Source organism: Populus alba, chromosome 1 (assembly GCF_005239225.2).
Source record: "Populus alba chromosome 1, ASM523922v2, whole genome shotgun sequence".
Lineage (NCBI taxonomy): Eukaryota > Viridiplantae > Streptophyta > Magnoliopsida > Malpighiales > Salicaceae > Populus > Populus alba.
Window position 1 is genome coordinate 8,555,412 of NC_133284.1, and position 24,289 is coordinate 8,579,700.

Consider the following 24,289-nt stretch of genomic DNA (forward strand, 5'->3'; position numbering starts at 1 on the left):
GTTCAGGTTCTATTGTTGATTTATGATAATTAATCAAAAGTTAATAACATTGAAATTAATGCTGTGTAATACCAAAATTAATTCTTCAATTGCTTAACTCCAAAACCAACTACAAAAAGTAAGGTGAAGGGAGGGTTCAACGACAATATTTTTCCTGATTTTACATACCCGTCCCTCAATTTTAGTATTTTTCTCCTCATTTTTTAAGTTTTTTATATACCTTTCAAATATAGAGCTTAAATTTATTTTGTTGTAAAATTATTGAGTTTATCTATTTTAACTTTATTTAAAGATTCATCTCTAAAATGATATTGTTGATATTTTAAAAGGTTTATTGCGAATAACTTTACACCAATTATATATATATATATATATATATATATATGATTTTGTTATAATAAATTAAACAATGAGACGTGTAACTTTCTTGAAGTTTGTGTGTCCACTGGGGAAAAGAAAATGAAGAGGTTGCCAAAGAACAAATCAGGAAACAAAAATTGATGAAAAGAAACTGTATGAACTAAGAATTTTCCCCTGTAAAACGTTGACGTCAACCTAGGCAGCTAATCTTTCCACCCATCCTTACTCAACCGTCGCGAAGCAAGGCCTTTAGATGAAAGGCTTGGAGTAACAGGTAGCGAGGGCGTCTTAGGTGCCTCCTCATCATCCCAATCATCACCCCAATCATTATCCCACCCATCATTAGTTTTGGACTCTGTTTTCCCCCCACCTGACACCGGCAGCTCCATCCCTAGCCTCTGATATCGAGGGTTATTGTAGGAAAGGTGCTTCCTTCGGAAGCTGATGCACATCCAACCTGATGCCAGGATCAGCAGTGCAGCAAAGGATAAAGCAGCAATGGTGGAGGTTCGTGACATGGAGTTTATTATATCAGCAGACTCGCGGGACTTGTGAAGCTCCGTTCCCGAATAGTGGGCAATCGTATCCTTTATATCAAGCTTGCACTGACCTTTACCAGCCGTCAAAACAATCAGGTTTTCACTTCCTCCACCGGTGATGGAAACCTTCACCTGAACAGCAGCGTCAACCAAAAGACAGTAGATAAATTCAAAATAATTTCAACGGGGAGATTATCAGATAGTTTTCATATCCAGGAAACAAGGCAGAAATGCAGATCGTATTCAAAGCACAGAAATTGTTAGATTACCTATTTGACTGAAAATTATCAAATATTACATGAAAAATCTTTGTGCAGGAAACGTGGACCAGTTTTTTTCAGGTCTTACATGACATAGCAACAAGACTGAATACCTAATGAATTGCTAATTATTTCTCCAGGTTTAAACCCAAAATGTAGTTCTATGGCCTGAAGGGTTGAATATACTTGTAAACGAATAATCAGATTTTATGTTGGGAGAGGATCCCCTTGGCATCGCATTCCCTGTTCTATCAACAATTAATGAGGTTGCCACTTCAGTTCCAGTTTACCAACATGAATAGACGTCCCCCTGCTATCAAGTTACAATGGAGCTATGAGCTACATTGGAATTTTAATAATTTCTACCTCATCACCTTTCATTATTTAGATTCGTATCATCATATTTCCTCATTTAGATTCTTATAGAAGAGATCAATCCCTCCAAGATTGATATCTAGAACAGCAAGATAGTCTTAATCTACGACAGTTCTGTAGAAAATGAACCAGCAGACAACAAAAAATCATGATACGAAAAGGAAAAATAATCCTCAGTATTAGTTGAGCTTCAAAAGTGGGGCAGAAATTGATGCTCCTCCGTAATCTTTTCAATAACTATTTGGTATCGGTCATAAATACCTTTTTGTCATCTTTTTCTTGGAGTTGGATCTTTGTTTCCTCCAGTTGAACAAAATCTGGAGCAGAAATTGTAACATTAAGCGGGCCTTTCCCCTTGTTCTGAATCAACAGTGAAAGATCTGGAGATTCTGGAAACAGAACAGAAGTCAATCCAGATATTTCAACACCAACAAGCAATAAACAAAACATTCTTCAGTCTCATGACAGAAGGTTGTCCAAAATGATTATTCCCATACTGCATATAGAAATTTTACTAGAAGCATAACAACAGGTTCTACCAAGACTCGTATCGTCTAGGCATTCCAAGGGTTATTTAATTTAGTTGATTTAAGTTGTAATCAAAACCCTCATTTTGGTGAAAAACCGAAAAAAGGATTGGCACAGATAAGATTTACTTCAGGAGTCCAATTTTTTCGGAATCAAGAACATGCAAAATTTACAACCTTCATCCTCAAATCACACTAGAAGATTTCAAGTGGATTCCCTCAAACATTCTCACAAATTTGAGTGCAAAAAAATTGAACAAACTCTTCATAGACAAGAGCAGCTAACAATGAGATTTCAAACAAGGATCACAAAATTCATTAACAGAAAAGGGCCAGTTAATGAAGTCAACTTCAATACTTCATACACATATAAGAGCAGGCATTAGAAAGGTTATCTGTGAGCACCAAAAAGTGTAGCATTATCGAAACCAAGATGAAACATGTCAGTACCAATTAGACGAAATGCATACCATTTCCCGGGACTCTTAAACAGGCAACCAACTTGTTTTCCTCGTCCGTGCACTTATTAGATGGATCGCATTCTTCAGCATGAGGACCCTCCTTCCTTGATTGAGTATCCCTTTCATCGTTCTTCTCTTCAGGGAAATCCTTGGATTCTTCCCCACCACTCAAATCCTTCTTTTTATTATGATCACCCTCCTTTGCTTGAAATTCCTCGCTTGAATTACCCTTATCCTCCTTCGCATTTTGATTATCTTTGGACCCAGATTGGCTAGCCATCTTATTATTATTCAAATCATCAGCTTTATCCTCCTTAGATTTATCAACTTGACCTCCCTTTCCCTTTCCTTTATCATCCTCAGTCGAATTGGATTTTAAGTTTGACCCTTCTGCTTCTTTTGAAGCATTAGTAGCAGCATCCGATTTCGGATCTAAACCAGTGCCTGCACTTTCCTAGTTCAACCAAATCCATAATCAATTAATCTAAATCACTGACATAATTAACAATAGATACCCGTCAAAAGTCCAGTTTAATTCTTTTTAAGTTACCTTCGAATCAGCAAGAGAGCAAACAACTGCTGCAAGTAGTACTAGAATCAGACCCAGAAACCGAACTTGATTTATTTTCATGTTTTGAGATAATCCCAATTTGCTACACTATAAATTGACACTGTTCACAGAGTTCAGGCAAAAAAAAAAGTTTCAGATTTTTACATCAGCGTCTTTAAGAAAAAAGAACAATAAAAGCATAGAGTTTAATCAAGGACGGAGTATTTGCTAACCTATGATTTTGACAGTTGTTTGCATCTATTTTGTAAGATTTTGCTGCTTGAATCTTTCACGAAACAGACTCCGATTCTCATGGAGCTGAGCTCCCAAGCAAAGAAGACTTCCGTTTGTTTTGTAGGGGTTAGCAGTTGAAATAGATACGAGGTACGAAGCGGTTGAACTCATGTTTCTTGGTTACTTCAGTTTGACAGTTGACTCTTTCACTTCCCTCTATTGTTTTGGACGTAGATGCAACACGCACCGTTTTGTGCCCGCGGGAGTTGGGAGTCGCAGGCCCTTTTTATGATTTATATTTCACTTTGATGACCGTAAGAATATCTTATCCTCGACTTAGTTTTCATATCAATCAAAATGATTCTAATCTCGAATAATCTCTATAATGCATTCAGATTTTTTTGAATAATAATTTCAGTATTTAAAATATATATTTTTAAAAGCCAATCTCCTCACACTGTATCAATCTCTTGAGATTGGTATATAACTCTTTAAACCATACGGTTACATCTAACTTAGAATTCTAGAGGAGCTGCTAGAAATCAGGATTTTTTGGATAATTGTCAAAATGAATTTACTCTCGGATAATCTCTATAATGCATTCAGATTTTTTTAGATGATGATTTCAGTATGTAAAATAATATTTTTTAAAAAAAAAAGCCAATCTCCTCAATTCACTGTATCAATCTCTTGAGATTGGTGTATAACTCTTTAAACCATACGGTTATATCTAACTTAGAATTCTAGAGGAGCTACTAGAAATCAAGATTTTTGAGATTATTGTCAAAATTCCTTTATATTTTTATCCAAAAAATCAATTAAAATATTTTTGTTCCTTTAAGACTCCAATATATATATAACTCGAAATCTATATAACTCGAATTCTAACTTTTTTTTTTTTTTGCTAAAATTGATACTTTCTGGATCGTTTTGATGTGCTGATATCAAAAATAATTTTTAAAAAATAAAAAAACATTATTGGCATGCTTTTCGGCACGAAAAGCTATTTGAAAAGCAACAGTACCATTAAATCCATTTGAATTTTTTTTTATTAAGAATTTATTTTGAAGTCTTTTAAATTTAACAGCATTTCATCGTTTTGAATAGAAATTATTAAGATATTATATTTCTAAATTACATTATATGCAAAATTATATAACATACATATTATCAAATCTTATTGCGTAGAGAGTATAGATATTATAGATATACAATCTTTGTAAAACACGTACTTTTTATATAAAACTCAGTGAATGTTTTTGCACTCCTAAAATAAAATATTTCATACCAGAAAATGCAAACGGATAGTTGGATTGACATAAAATATTTCGATGTACAAGGGTGTTTGGATAATTATACCAAAATTTATGAATAATCTTATCAATGGAAGATTTAATTTTGACAGGGAAAGCTGTCAATATAACACCCCAAAACTCTCTCTGCTTTTTTGGTCCGTTGAGAACTGCTATAAATCTAGTGGCTACATAATCAGCCTTGCCACCATGCCGCCCAAGAAGAAGAAGAAGAAGAAGAAATAACAAATGAGATTGTGGCCTAGTGATTGAAGGGACTTATTCCCTTTCTTCATATTAGGGTTCAAGCCTCACTTGTGTACGTCTGTCACCCCCGCGGTGCCTTACATGCTCACTGGGCTTGCAGGATGTTCAGTGAGCCCAGAGATTAGTTGTAGTGCTCGCAAGCTGGCCCGGACACCCCGGGTTATCCAAAAAAAAAAGAAGAAGAAGAAGAAATACCGTTGTTTCTTAATAATCACCTGGTGAACAAATTAATGCCAACAAACGGAAGTGAATGCCCAGATGCTAATGTTTTTAGTAAGAGATGTGAGGAGCCCAATGCCGAGCCCAATGCAGATTGCTTTCGCTATGTGTTCTTGTTGGGGAGCCCATAACCTTCGAGCAAAAAGGAAGGCTCGTTTCAGATATGAAATCAGGTAGATAATGGCCCATTTCCAGCAGTGCTGGGCTTGGAGCGATGAGGTCTGAAGAGCTGGTCCACATTCGGGTCTCATTAAAAGCCACCTCTGTTATGGTGGAGGTCAATTTAAACTCCTTTTCGGTTGGGGGTTAAGCAGATAGTCTACGAACCCGATGGCTGCAGGCTAGGCTAGGCTAACCTAAGCCCGCTATAGCTTGCTATGACTGAACACATCCTCTTCAGTGACATGATTTTTCACGATCGCAAGCCACACGAGGGTTGACTAGAGGAGTGAAAAGAGTGTCAATTCACCTAAAAATTGGAAAAAACATTAAATGAGCTAATTAAAACCATACGCACCTTGTCTCAATCAATGAGCTGCACGGCAACCTCCAAGTGGCGTCGCTGGTGCACGTCGGTCACGTTGCACTCAAGTCAGCTTACCCTGTTTTGAGGGTTTAATACGAGCACAACAAGTAGCAAATAGAAGTCTTGGCTATTTATGAACAAAGAAGAAATTAATTTCAGGGATCAAGCCTGCTTAAGGAAAGGTTGTTATCATGGACAAATGGAAGAGCATATAAAGCGTGTTTCACAGTGTGGTAGCGATTACTTTTTAAATAGTTTTTTATACCGAAATACATGTCAATGATGTTTTTTTCATTATTTAAAAATCATTTTTGACATCAACACATCAAAACGATCCAAAAAGTACAAATACTTAATTTTAGCACAAAAAAAAAATTCAAAAATTTACAAAATTCAAGTAGAAACACAACCCCAAACACTACCATATTATTGTTTGGGTGCCAAGAGTCTGAAATTTTCAAAGGTATTGTTATCATGGACCAATGAGCATATATATTCATTGGTCTAAATTTGTACGACTTGATGAAATGAAAATCTTAACCGTGTTGATGTATTTTAAGAATCTAATTTTATAAGCTACCCTATTTATTACTTGTTTGGTAAATGATAAATATTGATTTTTAAAATGTTTTTTATTTAAAAATATATTAAAATAATATATATTTTTATATTTTTAATTTATTTTTAACAATAGGATATCAAAACCATAAAAAAAAAACTAATTTTTTTTTTAAAATTTCAAAAATAAAATTATATCAAAATACCAAATAAGACTTTGACAAATAGTTGTCATCATCACTAAATAAAAACAACCAGTTAGTTGGATGTCATGAGCCTATAATTGTTTTTTTTTTATTGTCTGCTAGGAAATGATTTCCTTTCTCTTTAGAATTAGGTTGAGGTAGACATGCAGCTGTTAATTGTGTGTGTTTGAAAGAATGGTAATTATTATCTTTTAAAGCATTTTTTATTTTAAAATATATTTAAATAATATATTTTTATATTTTTTAAAAAATTATTTTTGATATTAGCATATCAAAATGATCTGAAAACATGAAAAAAAATATATTAATTTAAAATAAAAAATAAAATAAATTTTTTTAAAATTTTTTTAAAAAGTACTTTCAAAACGTAATGAGAAATACTAGTAAATGTAATAATAATTATGTGTTGTTTTTTTTAAAAAAATCCGTTAAACAAGTTTGCTGTTTTTGTTTAAAAATTACAACTTGAAAACAAAAAATTAAAAATGAAGATAGCAAATGATCCATAAACTTTATTCTTATATATATATATATATATATATAATAAGATTAGTGATTAACCAGCTACGCATGTTTACTCTCAAAAGTTTCCCTGAAATAACAAAAGCTCAAAGTCATGCTTTCTTCGAGAGGGCAAATATACAACAAAATAATTAAACACTCATGGATGTAATTACTTGATAAATAATAGAAGATGTGTTATCTTCTACAAAATTGTATTTATCCCTCCAGTCTCAGACTACTGTATAATTTTCTTAACTATCACCTGCAGAATATCCTGCTGCGGAATTCACTCAACAACCAGCTGAAAAGTCTTTTATGGTTACTGTACAGCTTAGTTAATTTCAATTATATAAATCTATACTGAAAAGTATATGTTATCAAGTACTGTATACTTCATGTTTATCTCCTAGATTAATTTGCTCATACTTCGATTAATTTCACGAGTCTTTAAAAGTTAACGATCATATAAGCTCTAGTGGACCCTGAGATTTGCAGGGTTCGAACTATTAATCTCTGGATCTCTGAAGAACAAATCCAAAACCTGATCAATCAAACTCCACCTTAAAAATTACTATTTATTTTACTCTCATTTGTTACGTTGTATGGCTATTTATTTTAATGAATACAATTATCCATGTTATGATGGACAAAACTCTTACTTTTTTCATTATCTTACTTGGCATCAGAGCAAAAAATAACTGGCGTTATACTTCCTAGATCACACTTTCACACCATATCAACTTCCTGCTCTTCCAATGATGTCAAGAGCACCGATCCACTCAACCTTAATTTCTCATCATCCCTACTTGTCAGCATCTTTTAAGCTTGATGGCCTAGAGGGCTGATAATCTCAGTTTCTTTCGTTTTTTTAACAACATTAATGATCTTTTTAGGTTTCGTGGAAGGACCTGAATCAATTATTGAGAAACCTAATATTGATAATCCTCCCAATATCCTTCTTATCCAACCTGGTATAAGAAAGATCAAGCTCTAGTTGGGATTCTCTTTCCCTCCATCAATCCAAATCTCTCGTGGCTTCTGTGTATGGTTTAAACACTTCGAAACAAGTGTGGACTGCTATTAAAGACCATTACTTAGAGGTCTCATGATTGTTTTGCCTATTTAAAGAGTGCCAAATCTATTGGCTGCAAGCTGCAGGGAAGCCTGCTGATAATCAAGATTTGATCTCTTGTCTTCTTGGTGGTCCGAGCTAGGATTTTAACCCCTTTATTACATCTTATAATTTTGCTTCCAAGAATAAAAACCTTACCATCGAAGATTTTAATGTTGAGCTGTTGAGGCATGAAGCTCTTTTTGGCATAGCACAGTGGTCTTCAATACCACTTTTGCTTTTGCTATCAACAAGAAGCCTTCATTTGGACAAAAGAAAAGGCCATTGGTTCTTGTTATCGCTCGACCATCATACCCATCTCAAGCAGATGTTCCCATTAATGGTCTTAAGGGGTGAGAAAAAAATAGGCAAAATGAGAAAAAATAATAAAAAAAAAACCCGATTAAACCGATTAAAATATTTTTAAAAAAATATTTAGTTTGGTTTGGTTTCGATTTCATAAGGCTGAAACCAAAAAACCTCAACCGAATCGAATTGGTTTAGTTAAAAATAAACCAAATCGAACTAGAAATAACCGAACTGAACCAAAATTGATTAGTTGGGTTTCAGTATTTTATATAAAATAATCAAATCGAACCAAACCAAAACCGGTTTGTTGGAATTGATTTCAATTTTATTTTTTATATTTTACACAATTTTAGTTTAGTTATTTTTATAAATAAAAACCAAACTAAACAAAAAATAATCACTCCTAAATGATCCTGCCCTTGGTTCTTCATCTCTTCGATCAGCTTCAATTCAGACCTCCAAAGGCAATCAACCCATGTCAAATCCATGGGAGAGTTGGTCATATTGCTATAGAGTGCTACCATATATTTGACTTCTCATATGAGGGTCATTATCCACTAACCTAGCTTGCAGGAATGCTAGCTGAGTTTCATACACAGTTTAATTCACAATTTTTCACTACCCGCAATGAATACTACTCTATAGATAGGTTGAGAAAAGTCTTTATACTGTGCAGGATAAAGAAGCTACAATATATAGAAAGGTTTTTTAATATATTAAATAAAGAGATGGCTAATGGAATTGAATTGTAATATTATGTTTAGCTTGAAGATATTATTCATATAACTACTACAAAAAAAAAAAAACCAAAGAAAGAAAGGGCAGTACTTGAGGTTGAATTTTAGAAGAGATAAGATTGTCACATCAAAGTTAAATACCATGAGAAATTAATTTTGATAATTAAATATTTATTTTTTTTAATCCATAAATTTACTCTAATAAGTAAATCTTTATATGACTATTGATTTGACTAAAACTTTACCAAATATTTATTGAAATCTTTTTATACAGTGACTTAAAGTTTCAAGGTAATTTGATATCGTGAAAGTCTTAATATAAAATCTAAAAGTTACTATGTAATAATTATATTAATTTTCTAATTAATTTAGGATTATTTTTCATGTTTTATTTAGAAATATTTTATTATTTTTTTAACATTGTTAATAATGGTTTTACGGTTTTTTTAGTTTGATTTCAACAATTATTATTGTGTATGTGATGTTTTACTCATACTTTTTAGTTTTTCATTGAACTACTCTGATTTATTGAAGAATTAACCAATTTTTGTGATATCTTTTATATTTATTGTTTACGTTTCTTAATTTATAAGTGGTGGATTGGAGTTCGGTTATTTATAATCTCAGTATCTCGATATAAGTTATCATTATTCAAGTTCAATTCAAAATCTAATTTTAGGTTTTTGGAAACAATTAATTAGGCGGTAGGTTTATGCATCTTTATATCATTCAAATCACAATGTATAGCTCTTTATTTTACGACGTTGTATGCCTATTTATTCTGATGAATACAGCACTCCATGCTATATTGGCCACAACTCTTCTTTTTATATTATCTTGCTAATATTGTATTCATGCAGCTATTTTGCCGACTAAACTTGACCTTTTACAATCCTCTTTCACATTAGAACCACCTTATCATATGGAGTACATTATGAGACGCATTGATTGCAATATTAGCTTGATCTCTTCACAATAAATCCTCACAATCCCAAATGAAATCAAATGAAGTTGAAAACATACCTCAACAATACATTCAAAATATTCCCAGATGACGAAGACAACTTAATGAAATGAATAAGGTGGGGTCTGGGGAGACACGAGTCGCACCCGTTCCCTTGTTTCAATCTACTGCCATGTTTGACCTTTATGGATGCATTGAGTAGCCTATGGATAACAATATATTGTTGCGAGACACAGAAGCATAATGTTCACTTGAGTTTTCTACAATTCGATAATCGCACGAATTATTTCCCATTTCATACTAGAGATTCAAAGAAGATGGAAATAAGGGCATGCATGATTCGTACACGGCAGCAAGTTGGTTTTCCATTGCAATATACACTATTTGAAGTACTCTCCACGGTAACATCACAGCGTTGACGAGTGTTGAAATGATTGATTACAATATGGACCTATTTAGGTAGATTTAACAATTTTATTTAGTTTATATCCTCTCAAGTTATGGGAAAAATGGTCGGTTATGTATGAAATTTTTTTTATTATTATTATCAAAGAAGGTATTTGAACCAACTTACGTGTATCTTTACTAATTTTACAGGTCTTAAAATTAATGATCATATAAGTTTTCAATTACCTTAAAAGAACTCGAACTCGTGATCATTGGAGAGCAAACTCAAGGCCTGACCAATTAAATTACCTCTTAGAGTTATGTTTGAGAAATCTTAATCATACAAGTTATGATATTAATAGGTTTTTGTATAACTTAAATTCAAATAATTCTCCACTTATTATCTAAATAAGTTAACTACCCCTGTGTGTAATCAATTTTCAACCATTTATTTTATAACTCAACAATTAAGTTCTTACAAGCACAACCCATCATTTTTTTCATTAATATTTTAACTTCAGCTTAATTTGTAGAATAATAATTTTGCTTCTCAATGAAGATCTTAGGTCATTATGGGCTGCATTTAAGTGAATCAATATCTGTTTTAGGGTTTGCACGGAAGGCATGTTATGATCGTTCCCTACAATATGAACTTGTGGTCTGAACGAAACACTAATGTTATTGTCTCTCTGTTCTTTCTTCACAGCCTCAAAACAAGACGAAGCCATGTACAGGAGGCCCCAAATGCGTGCCATGGCAAATGAAACAGCACCAGCGAAGCTAAGATAAGAGGGGGACCATATAAAGAGGTCGAAAATGACACCGTACGTATCATCAAAAAAACTTTTCTGCAGTTTTATTGATAATTTATACGTTTCTGCTTTGCAAAAAAGACGTCTCATCAATGAATGCAAAGCCACTGTGTGTGAAGGAGGCGGTGCGATCATACATGGACTGAAACCTACCACAAGTTCTCGAAGGCAATCCCATTTCATCAATTTCTGGTATCACGCCTAGTTTGAGGGATAGGCTGGCAATGATTATTATCGAGACTTCAACTATTTGAGATATATATGAATTTATCAAAAAATTTATATATACACGCACACACTATTTGGTTTTTGATTAAAAGCAAATCAAAAAATTTAAAATAAAAAAACAACTAACTAAATTAAATTTGGTATGATTAAAAAAAACTATAATATTCAATTCACATTGATGTTTTGGTTTAAAAACTAATTAGTTATAATATAGGTTACATTTGTTTTATGAAAAGTGATTTTTTAAAAATCACTTTATAAACTTTTGCATGTTTTTTTATCATTGAAAAAATTGATCAATAAAAAATATTTTTTAATTGAAAAAAAATTAATTTAATTTTCAAGAAAGTTGACGGAATATACTTTTTAGAAGTTGTAAAATAATCAAATAAGTTTGATTATTTATTAATTATATCAAATTTTATCATTAATTTTTTTATTGTTATATATTTTGTTATGAATTTATTTATTTATTTATTTTCATTATAATTTGATTTATTTTATTTTTTTATTGTTATTTTTTTTCTCTTATTTTATTTATTTTATCATATTTAGTTTCTTTTATTTTAATTACTATTTATTTTATTTAAAATATTTTTTTTCAATCTCCTTTAACTTTTTTATTTGTCAGTTTTAATCCTCATTTTTTTTAATAAACTTGAAAAATAATATTAATAAGTTATTTTATAGTTTATTTTTATAGTATAGCCAAATATTAAAAAAATATTTTTTAAATTATTTTATATAATACGGTCACATATCAAAAAATTAATTTATTTTTTAAAATTTGTTTTTTCTATGAAAATTATTTTCCAAAAAAATCTACTTTATGGTATTTGTACCTGCCTCGTTGTGGGGGCCATTGCTACCAAACTTGGGCCCAATTCAAAGCTACCCTGTCAGGGGCTTCAAGCCTATCAAATAATGTTCACGATCTCACTTACGTTGTCGTGACGTCACACTTCAATAGAGTCACCGTGGAATGGCATCTGTAGCTAAAAAAGGACTTCGGTGTAGGGCATGAAAAACAATCACAAGAAATTGGGAAAGAGAAAATTGGCCTTATTAGGGGACTAAGAAAAAAGATACACCGACACGTGGCCCGTAGTATAGTGACGAGGCTGGCTCAGGAGACAGGACCACTTGGATAGTCGGCGTCTGTTTGCAGCTGGCTGTGTGTCTGTGTGACCAAGTCTAGAACGTCTATAGAAACTGACAAAACACAACTTTTTGGAAAGTCAAACGTAATAAAGTTATGGAGGTAAATTGCCTTTGACCCGTTCTACTTCCTTTGTGACTTTCTTTCACCGTAAATAAAATTAAAAGTACTATAATGCCCTTTAGATCTATTCGCGTCGGTCTTGAGGAAAAATAAAAATAAAAATAGAAAGTACTATAAAGTATTTTCAACATATTGAATTTTGTAAGATATTTTGTAGACATTAATCAGTTTCATAATATTAATAAACTACAACATCCAGCACAATCTATTTGGTTGGTATCGCCATATATCGTCACACTATAACAAACCAGTATCATTGTTCTTGCTACAGCCATCACTTTTACCATCACAATTACTTTGTTACCATCACCTCCTTTTTACTTTTATATTTACCTTCATTTTTCTATCATCACCTCCCCGTTATAACACTTTAAACTAATGTATTTTTTATAATTTTTATTTATTAATATAAAAAAGAAATTAAAAAAATACTTTCATAAAACCTAACTATTCCTATCAAATCTAAGTAGCTGTCCTGGTGGGTTAGATTTGCGCGTTGATGCCAGTGAGGGCAAACGTCGACTTGTAGCAGAAGGATGAAGTGAAGATCTAAAAAGGACAGAAAGGTACTATACATAACATGAAGATTAGGAGAACGCTATTAAGATTTAAAAAAAAAATAATAATTGGAGCTAATTTGTACGTGTCTCAATTAATTTTATAAATTTTAAAGTTAATAATTATATAAATTTTCAGTAATTTTAAAATTTATGAAACTCGAACTAATAATTTTTATAAAAATAAATTTAAAATTTAACTAATTAAATTATATTTTATATTTTCTAGAGTTACTATGTTTGAGAGTTACTATTGAGGATTTGACTTGGGGGAAATGGTTAGGTTGGTTCACATGCACATAACTTTATTTGTGGCCTTTGAAGATGTGTGTCCTTTCACGAGCTTTGTCTCGCCTTTCGATCCTACCTTTACGTCTTTAATGCGCCATGGTCCCGTTTTGGATGTGGATTCGGTAGCTTTCTGAAGAGAAGGTCTTTTTAGCCTCATTCGATCTGTGCACCTCCTTGGCTCGGCTTCTTTTGGCTCTCACGCTTCCCTATCTAGCCAGTATGACTAAAATGGCTGGTGCCTTAAGATCGGCTTGTTTGCAAGAAATTTGACCCCTTGTTTTATATCCCATTCAACTTGAGTCTCAATGCTAACTATGCATACTAAATTATGTATCGATATTGTTAAGTATTTTTATATATATATATTTATGTAGGATTCATATCACTAAATAAAGTATCTTAAAAGATGTATTAAAATAATATTTAATAAAAACTCTATGACAAAACCATTACTTTTCCTTTTTACCAATTTGTCTTGGTTTTGTTTCAAGATTGATTTCCAGGAATTTTCCTTAGAAAGGTTGAATCTTTTTTATTGTTGCTGTTGTTGTTTCATGTTTATTTAGTGTGTTTTTTTATTAATTAACATGACATGCAAGTTACAGTTGGCATAATCTATTTATTTTTAATATATTATTTCAAAATAATTTATTTCTAATTTCTGTGTGAATATAAAAGTTATTTTATATAAAAAAACATATTTAATGCTACATGTACATGAATAATTAATATCAAAACTTGATGAAAGAACGTTATTGGGAGAACGAGATAAATTTAGAAAACAAGGACAAAATTGAACTAATTCAAACAACATAAAATTTGATAAATCAAATTAAAAACGCAAGTAAAAATTAAGTTATTGATACAAACATGATAATAAGTTTAATCTTGAAATTTCAATGCTTAATTTCTCACTAAAAGCCTCAAAATAGTTAAGTTTCTTTATTGAACTTAGATATAAGATTTTACAAGTTATAAATTTTGGATATTAGATTATGTTTAAGAGGTTCGTCCAGATTTGTTTGGGTTTTTTTTCTTTTTTTGAGCTTATTTTTCTTATTTTTAATCCTTTTTTATGTTTTGGATTTGATTCTATTGAGTTAACATTCTATAATTGTTTTCAATTTCACCCATATTATTTTTTAAATAATTAATTTATCAAATTACATATATTTTTTAATTTCATTTTCTATGATTTTTTAATCTTTCAAATTTGGTACTCATTATTTTAATTACTACTTATTTTGTTTGTATTTGTTTTTCAAATTTCATCCTCCTTAACTATTTTTCTCTCAAATTTTATCATTTTTTCTAACAAGTTGCAACAAGTTGATTATTTTGCTTGGTCCATGATTCAATGAGTTACGAGTTTTTAAAATTAGATCAGATTTAAAAGGTTCACTTGATTTTCTTTGTTTTTTTTTTCTTTTTTTAAGTTGATTTTTTTTTAAGTCTTATCTTTTTTTTTTTTTTTATGGTTTTCCTCCTAAGCATTGGGTTGTTTGATAATCCATATAGACTCATATATAGTTTTTTTTTTCATTGATTTTTAGTTTATGTATTGTTATTGTTGTTTTTTTTTTTTTTTGTTTAAATTGTCACTTGAATGAATAACTCGAGACTTGGATTTTTTTTTTAGCCACACTTAAACATTAAGTTCCTAAATCACTCGTAGATCCGCTAAAAGAGATTCGATCTTTGTTAGGCTTTCTTATGATCTCATGTGTGCGTGATTTGCTTTCTTTGAATAAAAAAAACAAAAATAATTAGTAAGTTATTAAAACTAAGAAAAACAAATATCACAGTGTGTTTGCGCTAAGTAGCACAACCAATTAAAACTCAATAAATTGTGCTACTTTCAATGGTTTAATTCTATACTACCAGGAGTAGGGCAACTCTTAAAAATTATATGGAAAAAAATAAAGATTGGTTGTAGGGTGTCCCACAACCTTCACAATTTTTAAGTATCTCATTTCGTAACTATCTAGTAAATGGTCTAGTAATAAGAGCTTGGATTAAGAGATTTGCTTTTTTTATAGTTTCAGGTTCGAGCCTTGTGGTTGCTAATATAATGATCACTAGAGACTAACATGATCATTAATTTCAAGACCCGTGGAATTAATTGATATATGCTAGTCGGCTTGGACACACACACACATGTATAGGTTGTGCTCCTAGATATATATAGGTTGCGCTAGTAGTGAAATATGTTTTTTAAACTAGTAGCCAAATTTTTTTTTTTTTTTTTGTATTGGTTCTCCAACAATACCATTTAAATTTTTTTATTTTGTTTTCATCTGGTTTATTAATTATTTTTGCGGCAGTGCTATTTAAGAGGAAAAAAGAAAATCTCCATTCAGAGCATGAATTATAAATGCTTTTAATAATTCTTATTTGATAATGAAGTTATTCTTAGACCAGATTGTAAATTAATTGAGACTAATTTTTTTTTAGCATCCCTTATATCAATATGATATTCTCATGATAATTTAATAAATTCTAATCACTTACAACACTAGAATCATATATTATTGCTCTCATTTTGTGATATGTGCTATTTTTATGCTAGTTTTACATATAAAAATAAATAAATAAATAAATTTAATTCTCTAATCAAATCAAACATATACTGACCACTTTAAATAAAAACAATTCAAGGAATTTACGAGAATTCTACTCACATGCTTTAAATTTAAAGTTGATAACTGAAAAATAGAATCATGATAGGGAAAAGGAGAGCAAAAGATCCTTCGTTTTTAACTTCTCCAAACATTTAATTCATTTTTCTTTCTTTACTTCCTAACATGAAAGAAAAAGAAAGAGCTTAGCCGGCTACAAAGCCGAGCAGAGCTTGAAGTGCACCATGGGATAGGAGGGCTTCCTGGAATACAGGGAGGGGGGGGGGGTTTAAGGACACCTTATCCGGCACGAGAAGAGACAGAAAAGCAAATGTCCACGCACTGCAAAAAGCCAAGACGCGTGGCAGAGAAGGCTTTAAATGTGTTAGACTTTTTTACATACACAGAAAGCTCTGACTTCTGTGTAATAAATAGAAAGGAAAGATTTTGAATTTTTCTTAGTTTTGAATTAATTTTTATTTTTATAATTTTTTTGTGTTAATATTAAAAATAAAAATATATAATATTTTAATGTATTTATAAGTAAAAAAAACGTTAAAAATCAATTTCTACCCACTAACACATAATAGGATTATGAACATTTAATGAGATGATATGTGATTTTGAACTTTATAATTTTGAAATTGTGATTTTTTTTTTAAATTATTTTTATTTGAAAAAAATATTAAATTAATAATTTTTAAATGTTTTAAATAATTTTAATGTACTAAAATTAAAAATAAATAAATTATTATAATATATTTTTAATTAAAAAATATTTTCAAGATACATCCCGACTATTTTACCAAAAACACATTTAAATAGAATGCAATTTTAAGCCGCACCACAACATTTTAAGTTTATTCATTAATTTTATTTTTCTTTTGTTTTGTCTAATAATAACGTTAGCTTTTTTAAAACTGTACTTTCATTGTGGATATCAATTGTAAAGAACAATGAATCGAGTAAGTATTTTGTTATATGCTATGTTTCCTCTAATTGTACTTCTAATAGTTGTTTAATTAACAGAAATTTGAGATTAAGATATATCCTATTGTCAGGTAGTTTTTTGAAAAAATAATAATTAGATGTTCTGAGAGGGATTAACTAGAGATTAACTATTGTCAAACACTCCTCTTATACTATTTTTCTTTTCTTTTTTCAGTTTTTTCTTTTCTTTTCTCGTACTCTGAGAACAAGGCACCCCCAACATTAAAAAAATTTGGGGAGTTTGGGGAGAACTTACATAACTCCTGTTGACCATATTTGTATATTTGTAGTATACAAAAATTTTAAAAACTTAGTCTCACTTTTTTCGTTAAATCAAGTGAAGATTATATATATATAAAGGTCAATTTCTTTAGGTTCCTATACTTGTTTGCGATTGTGGTGACGATGGCGGTTTAAAGTAATTTTTGCTTATAAATATATTAAAATAATTTATTTTATTTTTGACATCAACACAATAAAATGATATGAAAACATTAAAAAAAAATTGATTTTAAGCAAAAATAATTTCAAAATTTTTTGGGAAAAACACACCCTAATTCGTTGCCCACTTCGCTGCATATATGGATTTTGAAGTATCAATAACATCATTGTGAGCTTATTTTTGTAAATATTAGGTGTAAATTCATAACATACAAAAATAAATTGATAGTAGCCTGATATGAGTAAAGAATAACCCAAAAACAAAAAGCTTAAGCACTTAGATGCAACAAAATAGTCAAGTTGTGAAAAATTCGCTGATGATGTCATTAAAACTAATTTAATGGGTCAATCTTTAAACCTTCTAACCTAATTATTTGCATAGATCGAGCATCAAATTAGCTGTGTCGGAGCTGTAACAACTTGTCAAGTCAATTTTATAGGGCTATAGACAATTTAGATAATCAATAAAAACATGAGTCGACTTTAATAATAAATTAGCATTACATATTTTATTGTTTTAACTTCGAGGTAGAGACATGACAAATCATCCATGGTCAACCCCAGTTTAAATATAAAAATCACGACTCAAGTCATGAAACGATCATAACAATGCGCGACACTTTTTTTCTCATAGTGGTGGTGCTGACAATAAGTCTTCCTTCTATTTCTTTTCTTCCTTTTGTTCTCTTCTCCCCTTGAAATTTGCAGCCTTTTGTTGTTTTCTTCCTTTAAGGGATTATTTTTTCCATTTGTCAATCATAGTCCCTTGAGTTTTGGTCTCTCAAAAAAAAAAAAAACTCGAACAATATCGTGCATAATCGAGTCCGAGTCAAATGATAGATTAGGTTTTAGTTGGGCTTGGATTGGATGGAATTCAAGCTTAAATCGAAGATTCTTTGAAGAATTATGGACTAAATTGAAAGAAAAAAGCTTGAATTCACGTGGGATGAAACTCATGACTCAATTAATTAGTTCTTACAATTAGGGGCCAAAGTAAAAAAAAAAAAAAAAGGCAAAAGAAATGGGTTCACACACACCAGCATGTAAGAGGACTTGTTGTGTTATAGCGATGCATGCAACGACCTCTAGCCTCCAAAAGTTGTCTTTTGCGGTGTCTTTGAATGCGTCTCGATGGCTTGTTCCATGAGAGGCAACATGTGGTGGCTGTTCCTGCTTATGATGGCGTCAGCGACCAATTTTATTTTTTTTTCTCTTTTTTTCCTCTTGAATTCTATAGCATTTTGTTTTTTTTTTTCCTCCAAGGAACTGATTTTTGTTCCATTTATCAACTATAGTCCCTTGAGTTTTGATCTCTCAAGAAACAAAAAATTATAATCCATTTATCAATCATGAATAAAATAAATATAAAAGGATCAAATGAAAAGAAAAAAGAAAAAAGAAGCATTCCTTGAACCCGCAGCGTCAATGAGTCTGTTTCTACGGTAATTGAAATAGTGGATTGCCTAGCCCCATTAGTTTGTGTTAATACCATGAGTGCATTATTGTCATTACGGCATAGGCCAACCTTTACTTGGACTAAAATTTCAAAATATGAGGAATTTCATAGCTGTAAAATACGGTAAGGCCAAGGAAAGTCCTCAACTTTGCTCTGCAGCTATAAATACACCAACTTGGACCCAACCACAAACCACTCTAACCCAAAAACCTTCTTTGAAATACTTCCCCAAAAAAAATCCGACGCCCTCTTCTTCTCTCAAAACAGAATTACTTTTGTTTCACCATCGCCAATCTGCTCTTCATCAAACACTGTATTATTCCGTTTCCCCATTATAGCTCAAGCCTTGAGCTTTCTCTTCATCTCTGAAAACCCCTTCATTGTTTTCTAGCTAGACCGTTTCTTTTTTACTAAGATCTCATTTTTCTTTTGAAAACCAATAATTTGAAGGAAAAGGGACGGTTTTTAGAACCCCATTTTACTTCTCTTGTACTTTCTCTCTGTTTCCTCTGTTTTCCGTTCTAAGAGTTTCAGATTATCATGGAAAGAATGCAAGAAAACAACCTTTCTTCTGCATTTAACAACACAATTGATATTGGTTCCTCACTGTCACAACTTATATTGGCAGGAGGGACCACCACTTTGGATTCAATTTTCTCGTATTGCCAATCAGCAAGTACTCTTACTAGTCCAGCTTTTGAGCCTTTAGGCTCTTCAGTCTATCTCCACCAGAGAGATCTATTGCAAAAATTCAGTGAAGAAAAAAGAACAAACACTTCCTTTTCTCACAATTGGCTAACAAACCCTCTTCAAAACTCTGTGCACACCAGCAATTATTTTGCTCCGACCAAGAAGAAACTATACAGAGGAGTCAGGCAGAGGCATTGGGGCAAATGGGTTGCAGAAATTAGACTCCCTCAAAACAGAATGAGAGTCTGGTTAGGTACCTATGACACAGCAGAAGCTGCAGCTTATGCTTATGATCGTGCAGCTTATAAACTTAGAGGTGAATATGCAAGATTGAATTTTCCAAATCTAAAAGATCCTACTGAGCTAGGATTTAAAGATTGTACTAGATTGGATGTTTTGAAGACTACCGTAGATGCCAAGATTCAAGCAATTTGTCAGAAGGTTAAAAAAGAGAGGGCTAAAAAGAATGCAGGAAAGAAGAGCAATGTTGATGGTAAAAGCACAGAAAGTCAAAAACCAGTGAAGGCAGATTCAAATTCATCAACACCATCACCGTCATCGTCGCCGCCGCCGCCGCCGCCTTTGCTTTCGGGCAATAATTGGGGTTGTGGTGAATTGGTGTCGCCGGCTGTTTCTGAAGAGGGGCTTTGGAAGTGTGAGAGTTCTTCTCCTTCTGTGTCTACAGATTGTCCTGTAATGGTGCCACAAGATTCGGAATTCGAAGGCTGTTCCCTTGCAAGAATGCCATCTTATGATCCTGAGTTAATTTGGGAGGTTCTTGCTAATTAAGTATCATTTATGTTACCAATCTGAATCAGGGACGGATGATTATTAATTTGGAGAAACATTTGCTCTTTGTATCTCTGGATGTTTTCTTGGTGCAAAATGTAAATGGCGGTTGCTATCTAAGTATGCTATCTCTATTTACTGTCTTTTTTTTGTAGGATTTTTGGAGCTTGTTCTAGTTCAGTTAAGAAGAATTCTTAACATGGTCGTACTTTTGTGGCCTTTGTTTTTGTATGAAGGCAATTTTAGGGCTATCTCTTGGCAGAGTACCAAAGTAATTGGGTATTGTAAGAGAGAGTTTGGCATCTACTGTTGTTTATAGTAGCAGTTTTGTCATATGATTATATTTTGAGTTCTGAATGGATTTTACAGTTTCCCCTTGTTGCTAATTTAGACAGTAACCCTCTTGCTAATAAAGAGAGGCTTCTTGTGGTTGTAGTTCGGCCTCTTGTTTTCTTATGAAGGCGTTCAAGGATTTCTTGTTGCATATTCCCGTGCTCCACAATTGGTTGTTGCTTCTCGAGTAGTAAATTAGGGGTGCTTGGATCATGGTAGGAGGTGATTTTTAAAATGTTGTTTATTTAAAAATATATTAAAATAATATTTTTATATTTTTTAAAATTTATTTTTGATATTAAAATATTCTAAAATTATTATAAAAAAAATTGAAACAAAAAAAATTAAATTTTAACTAAAAAGACAGCCTCAATACCTAGCAATTATATCTGTAGTTCTTTACTACTTTCCCTTGTCTTACTCCATACTAATTTTGGTGCTTTTCAAATAATAATCGATGAAGTGAACCTTTTCATGGATGAATAGGATTGAAGCATAATCAAAAGTGGAGTAGATGACCCATGTATTTGCATGATAAATTGTTTTTTTTTATATATATGATGAGGAGCTTGTCTTTTCAATAATTAAGAGGTATTGGACTGTTATTGAAAATAGCAGTCGAAGATAATCATTATTTAAATAATGATTGTTTGAATGATTATCTCTGTACTTCATTAATATGTTTAGAAAGTTAATTTAAAGTTTTATGAAAACAAAATGATTAAGAAAAAATGTATCATTGAAGACATGCTAGAACTTTATTTTTGATACATCTAATATTATTAAAAAAATTACAATAAAATAATTTTAATTCATCTTGAAAAATAACTAAACATGGTCATAATTTGCTAATTAAGATTTTATTCAAAGTTAATTTAAAATTAATTATAATTTTATTTGGTGTATTTTCAAAGTCTATCCTTTGCCAACACCTATTTTTTCATTAACACTAATGTTATTCATCGGCATTTAATTTGTTGTGTTAGAACTTATAAAAAACTGAATATTCCGTTACAAATGGTATAGCATAATCTCGACGAAAAACAAAAATTTTATCTTAGAAAAAAGGAAAAAAATATTATTGATATTGTATCAAAACTGTCTCTTAACGATTACGAAATGTTGATTTATTTTGCTTAATGCATCGTATACTTTATCTTGTAAACTTGAATACACTGCAGCATAGTATAATTTTCAAGTAGATATAGAAATTGCCTTGCACAAATCCATTTCTTGTGCTTTATTCTTGTTTCCCGTGATCCAGTTTGGGCCAGTAAGATTCATAATGCTTCAATAATGGAGTGAACTGATTGTAAGACAACGTTCACTCTACCCAAAAAAAAGAAAGTATCTGATAGGCGCAGAGGATTTAAAAACTAATAGGATGCATTAATGTCGTGAGACAACTCCGTACCAAACAAGGGAGAACAAAGGAACTCAGGGAGCCAAGTTTGATCGGATGAGAGCACTTGGTTGGATCACAGGTACAGGAGATTTTAAATTTGCTTTGATAAATCAACAGGTACAGGGGAACTACGTGTCTCCGATGAGGCTAGAAATATACATCACCAGTTACCTGACGTGTTTTATCATGAAAACGAGCTCGGCCACATTTTGGAGTTCATCTTCCATGCTTCTTAATGGCGAGAAGGTTGTCTGAGAAACGGCTATTTAAGAAACGACAGAACACACACACACACAAGCTGGTCCAGTCGCTGTTCAGAAATGACAACAAGATGTAAACACGGTTATGTGCAGCATCATCCTTTGTGGCATCACATGGTAGTTGGATACCGGTGGAAAACGACGGCAAAACTTCTGTCAAAAAAAACAAAATTTACACGAGCCCTTAGTTTGGCGGTGTGTTTTTTTTTTTTTTTTGGATCATGGAGATGAATTTAAACTCAACATGTAAGAAGTTAGCCTGATAAAATCCTTAATTACCCATTAAAAAAAGAAGCTAAATCTTGAGATTGAAGAAAACGAACAAACTGTAATTGAGGACAATTCAGCTGCTTTCTATTCGGATATAAAGGAAGGGCCAGAAAGTAATAACTAATAAGTACAAAGAAAGGTATGCACATGCATTGGATGAACAATCACCCTGGGACTTCCAAGATGATGGAAACTGGAGGGAGCTTCTTCAGATCAATGAAGCCGCATGCTGTGTGCGTCTGCAGGGGGTCGCAAATACTCAATGAAAATTGATCTCTTGAGTATTTCTGATGAGCAAGCAATCGATCCAGCCCCAGCCGTTTTTTTTTTTTTTTTTTTAGATAGCATAACGCAAATAATTGAAATTCCAACTCAGAATCAATATGGTAAAATCTAGTGCGGTAACGGTAAAAACTATGTTTTATACTGCGGGACTAACTAAAAAATTGAGTTTGAAACGGAGTTTACGTTAAGCAATTTTTACATGTTTTTTTAACTGAGTTTCATAAAACATTGTCTGTTTTTGCGTTTCAAAAGCACTTTTGAAAAAATTTAAATTTTTTTTATTTTTTATTTTTTTAATTTGCTTCAAATTAATATTTTTTGTGTTTTTAGATCATTTTGATGCACTAATATTAAAAATAATTTTTTAAAAAAATAAAAATACATTATTTTAATGCATTTTCAAGTAAAAAAGCATTTTAAAAAGCAACCGCAATCACATAACTACCAAATATTTTATATATTTTTTTGCTGCACATAAACTTCAACCATAATTTTTACCAAACACGTATCTAAATCCAACTAACCTCAGTTAACCATATTTTTTTAAAAATTTATTTTTTTCAAATCATAATTACAAAAATTACCTCAAAAGCAAACATATTCTAGTATGTAGGAACAGGTAAACAATTTGGTATCTAAATATTTCTTAATTATGAGCTACTCTTTGTAATTAATTTTAGTTATTGTTTAATTTAAAAAATCATTTGATTGGAAATAACTTTTAATTTTAATTAAGAATTTGTTTTAGAATTGAGTCAAGTTTTGCTTTAATTAAAAGTTAATTTTTTTAAAAAAATTTAACTGTAAATTTTAACTTATTCTAGTTCTGATACCCGTGTTTTATTCGTGGGTCAAATAATTTATTTTGGTAAAAAAATAAATATGCAAGATTTTTCAACAATTTTTTAACAAAAAAATCATAATAAAAAAAATCTTATTCGTGCATTTAATTAAACAAATACAAATACAAAAATAGAATTAAAACATCTATTCTTCTCATCTCATTTAGCCGAATAATCTAAAAAAATATTAATTTGATATTTTTTATATATATAAAACATGCTTTTAAAATACACCAACAAAAAAAAAAAAGGCAAACCAATAACTTTCCAAAATCGTTGTAACAGGTAACTATCAACTGATCAAAGTAAAATCCAAAAAAAAAAAAAAAACTTGTTCTCCACATAATTTTGGTT

The 24,289-nt window shown here is 31.3% G+C and overlaps 2 protein-coding genes across 3 annotated transcripts; one reads left to right on the forward strand and one right to left on the reverse strand.

Moving 5' to 3' along the window:
* Positions 1-402: 402 nt before the first annotated feature.
* Positions 403-3,501, reverse strand: LOC118033850 (uncharacterized). Of its 2 annotated transcripts, XM_035038976.2 has the most exons (5): positions 3,306-3,501; positions 3,073-3,193; positions 2,532-2,976; positions 1,796-1,923; positions 403-1,031 (listed from the first exon to the last, which is right to left on the reverse strand). In XM_035038976.2, the coding sequence occupies exons 2-5, from the start codon at positions 3,151-3,153 to the stop codon at positions 564-566; spliced, it is 1,122 nt and encodes a 373-aa protein (XP_034894867.1). In that variant the 5' UTR covers positions 3,154-3,193; positions 3,306-3,501; the 3' UTR covers positions 403-563. The 2 variants fall into 2 exon arrangements, with proteins under 2 accessions (XP_034894867.1, XP_034894870.1); XM_035038979.2 differs by lacking the exon at positions 3,306-3,501 and having other exon boundaries at positions 2,532-2,966.
* Positions 3,502-19,262: 15,761 nt separating this feature from the next.
* LOC118033849 (ethylene-responsive transcription factor ERF061-like) lies at positions 19,263-20,979 on the forward strand. Its single transcript, XM_035038975.2, has one exon. It carries the CDS (start codon positions 19,602-19,604, stop codon positions 20,538-20,540), a length of 939 nt encoding a protein of 312 aa, XP_034894866.1. The 5' UTR covers positions 19,263-19,601; the 3' UTR covers positions 20,541-20,979.
* Positions 20,980-24,289: the final 3,310 nt, after the last annotated feature.

What these genes read in the sequence shown, in the direction of transcription:
- LOC118033849 (XM_035038975.2), top strand. Translation starts at nt 19,602, where the DNA reads ATGGAAAGAATGCAAGAAAACAACCTTTCTTCTGCATTTAACAACACA.
- LOC118033850 (XM_035038976.2), bottom strand. Translation starts at nt 3,153, where the DNA reads ATGAAAATAAATCAAGTTCGGTTTCTGGGTCTGATTCTAGTACTACTT. An exon ending in TTTAAGAGTCCCGGGAAATG is followed by an intron (nt 1,924 to 2,531) that starts GTATGCATTTCG and finishes TTCTGTTTCCAG; the next exon opens with AATCTCCAGATCTTTCACTG. An exon ending in AAGAAAAAGATGACAAAAAG is followed by an intron (nt 1,032 to 1,795) that starts GTATTTATGACC and finishes GCTGCTGTTCAG; the next exon opens with GTGAAGGTTTCCATCACCGG.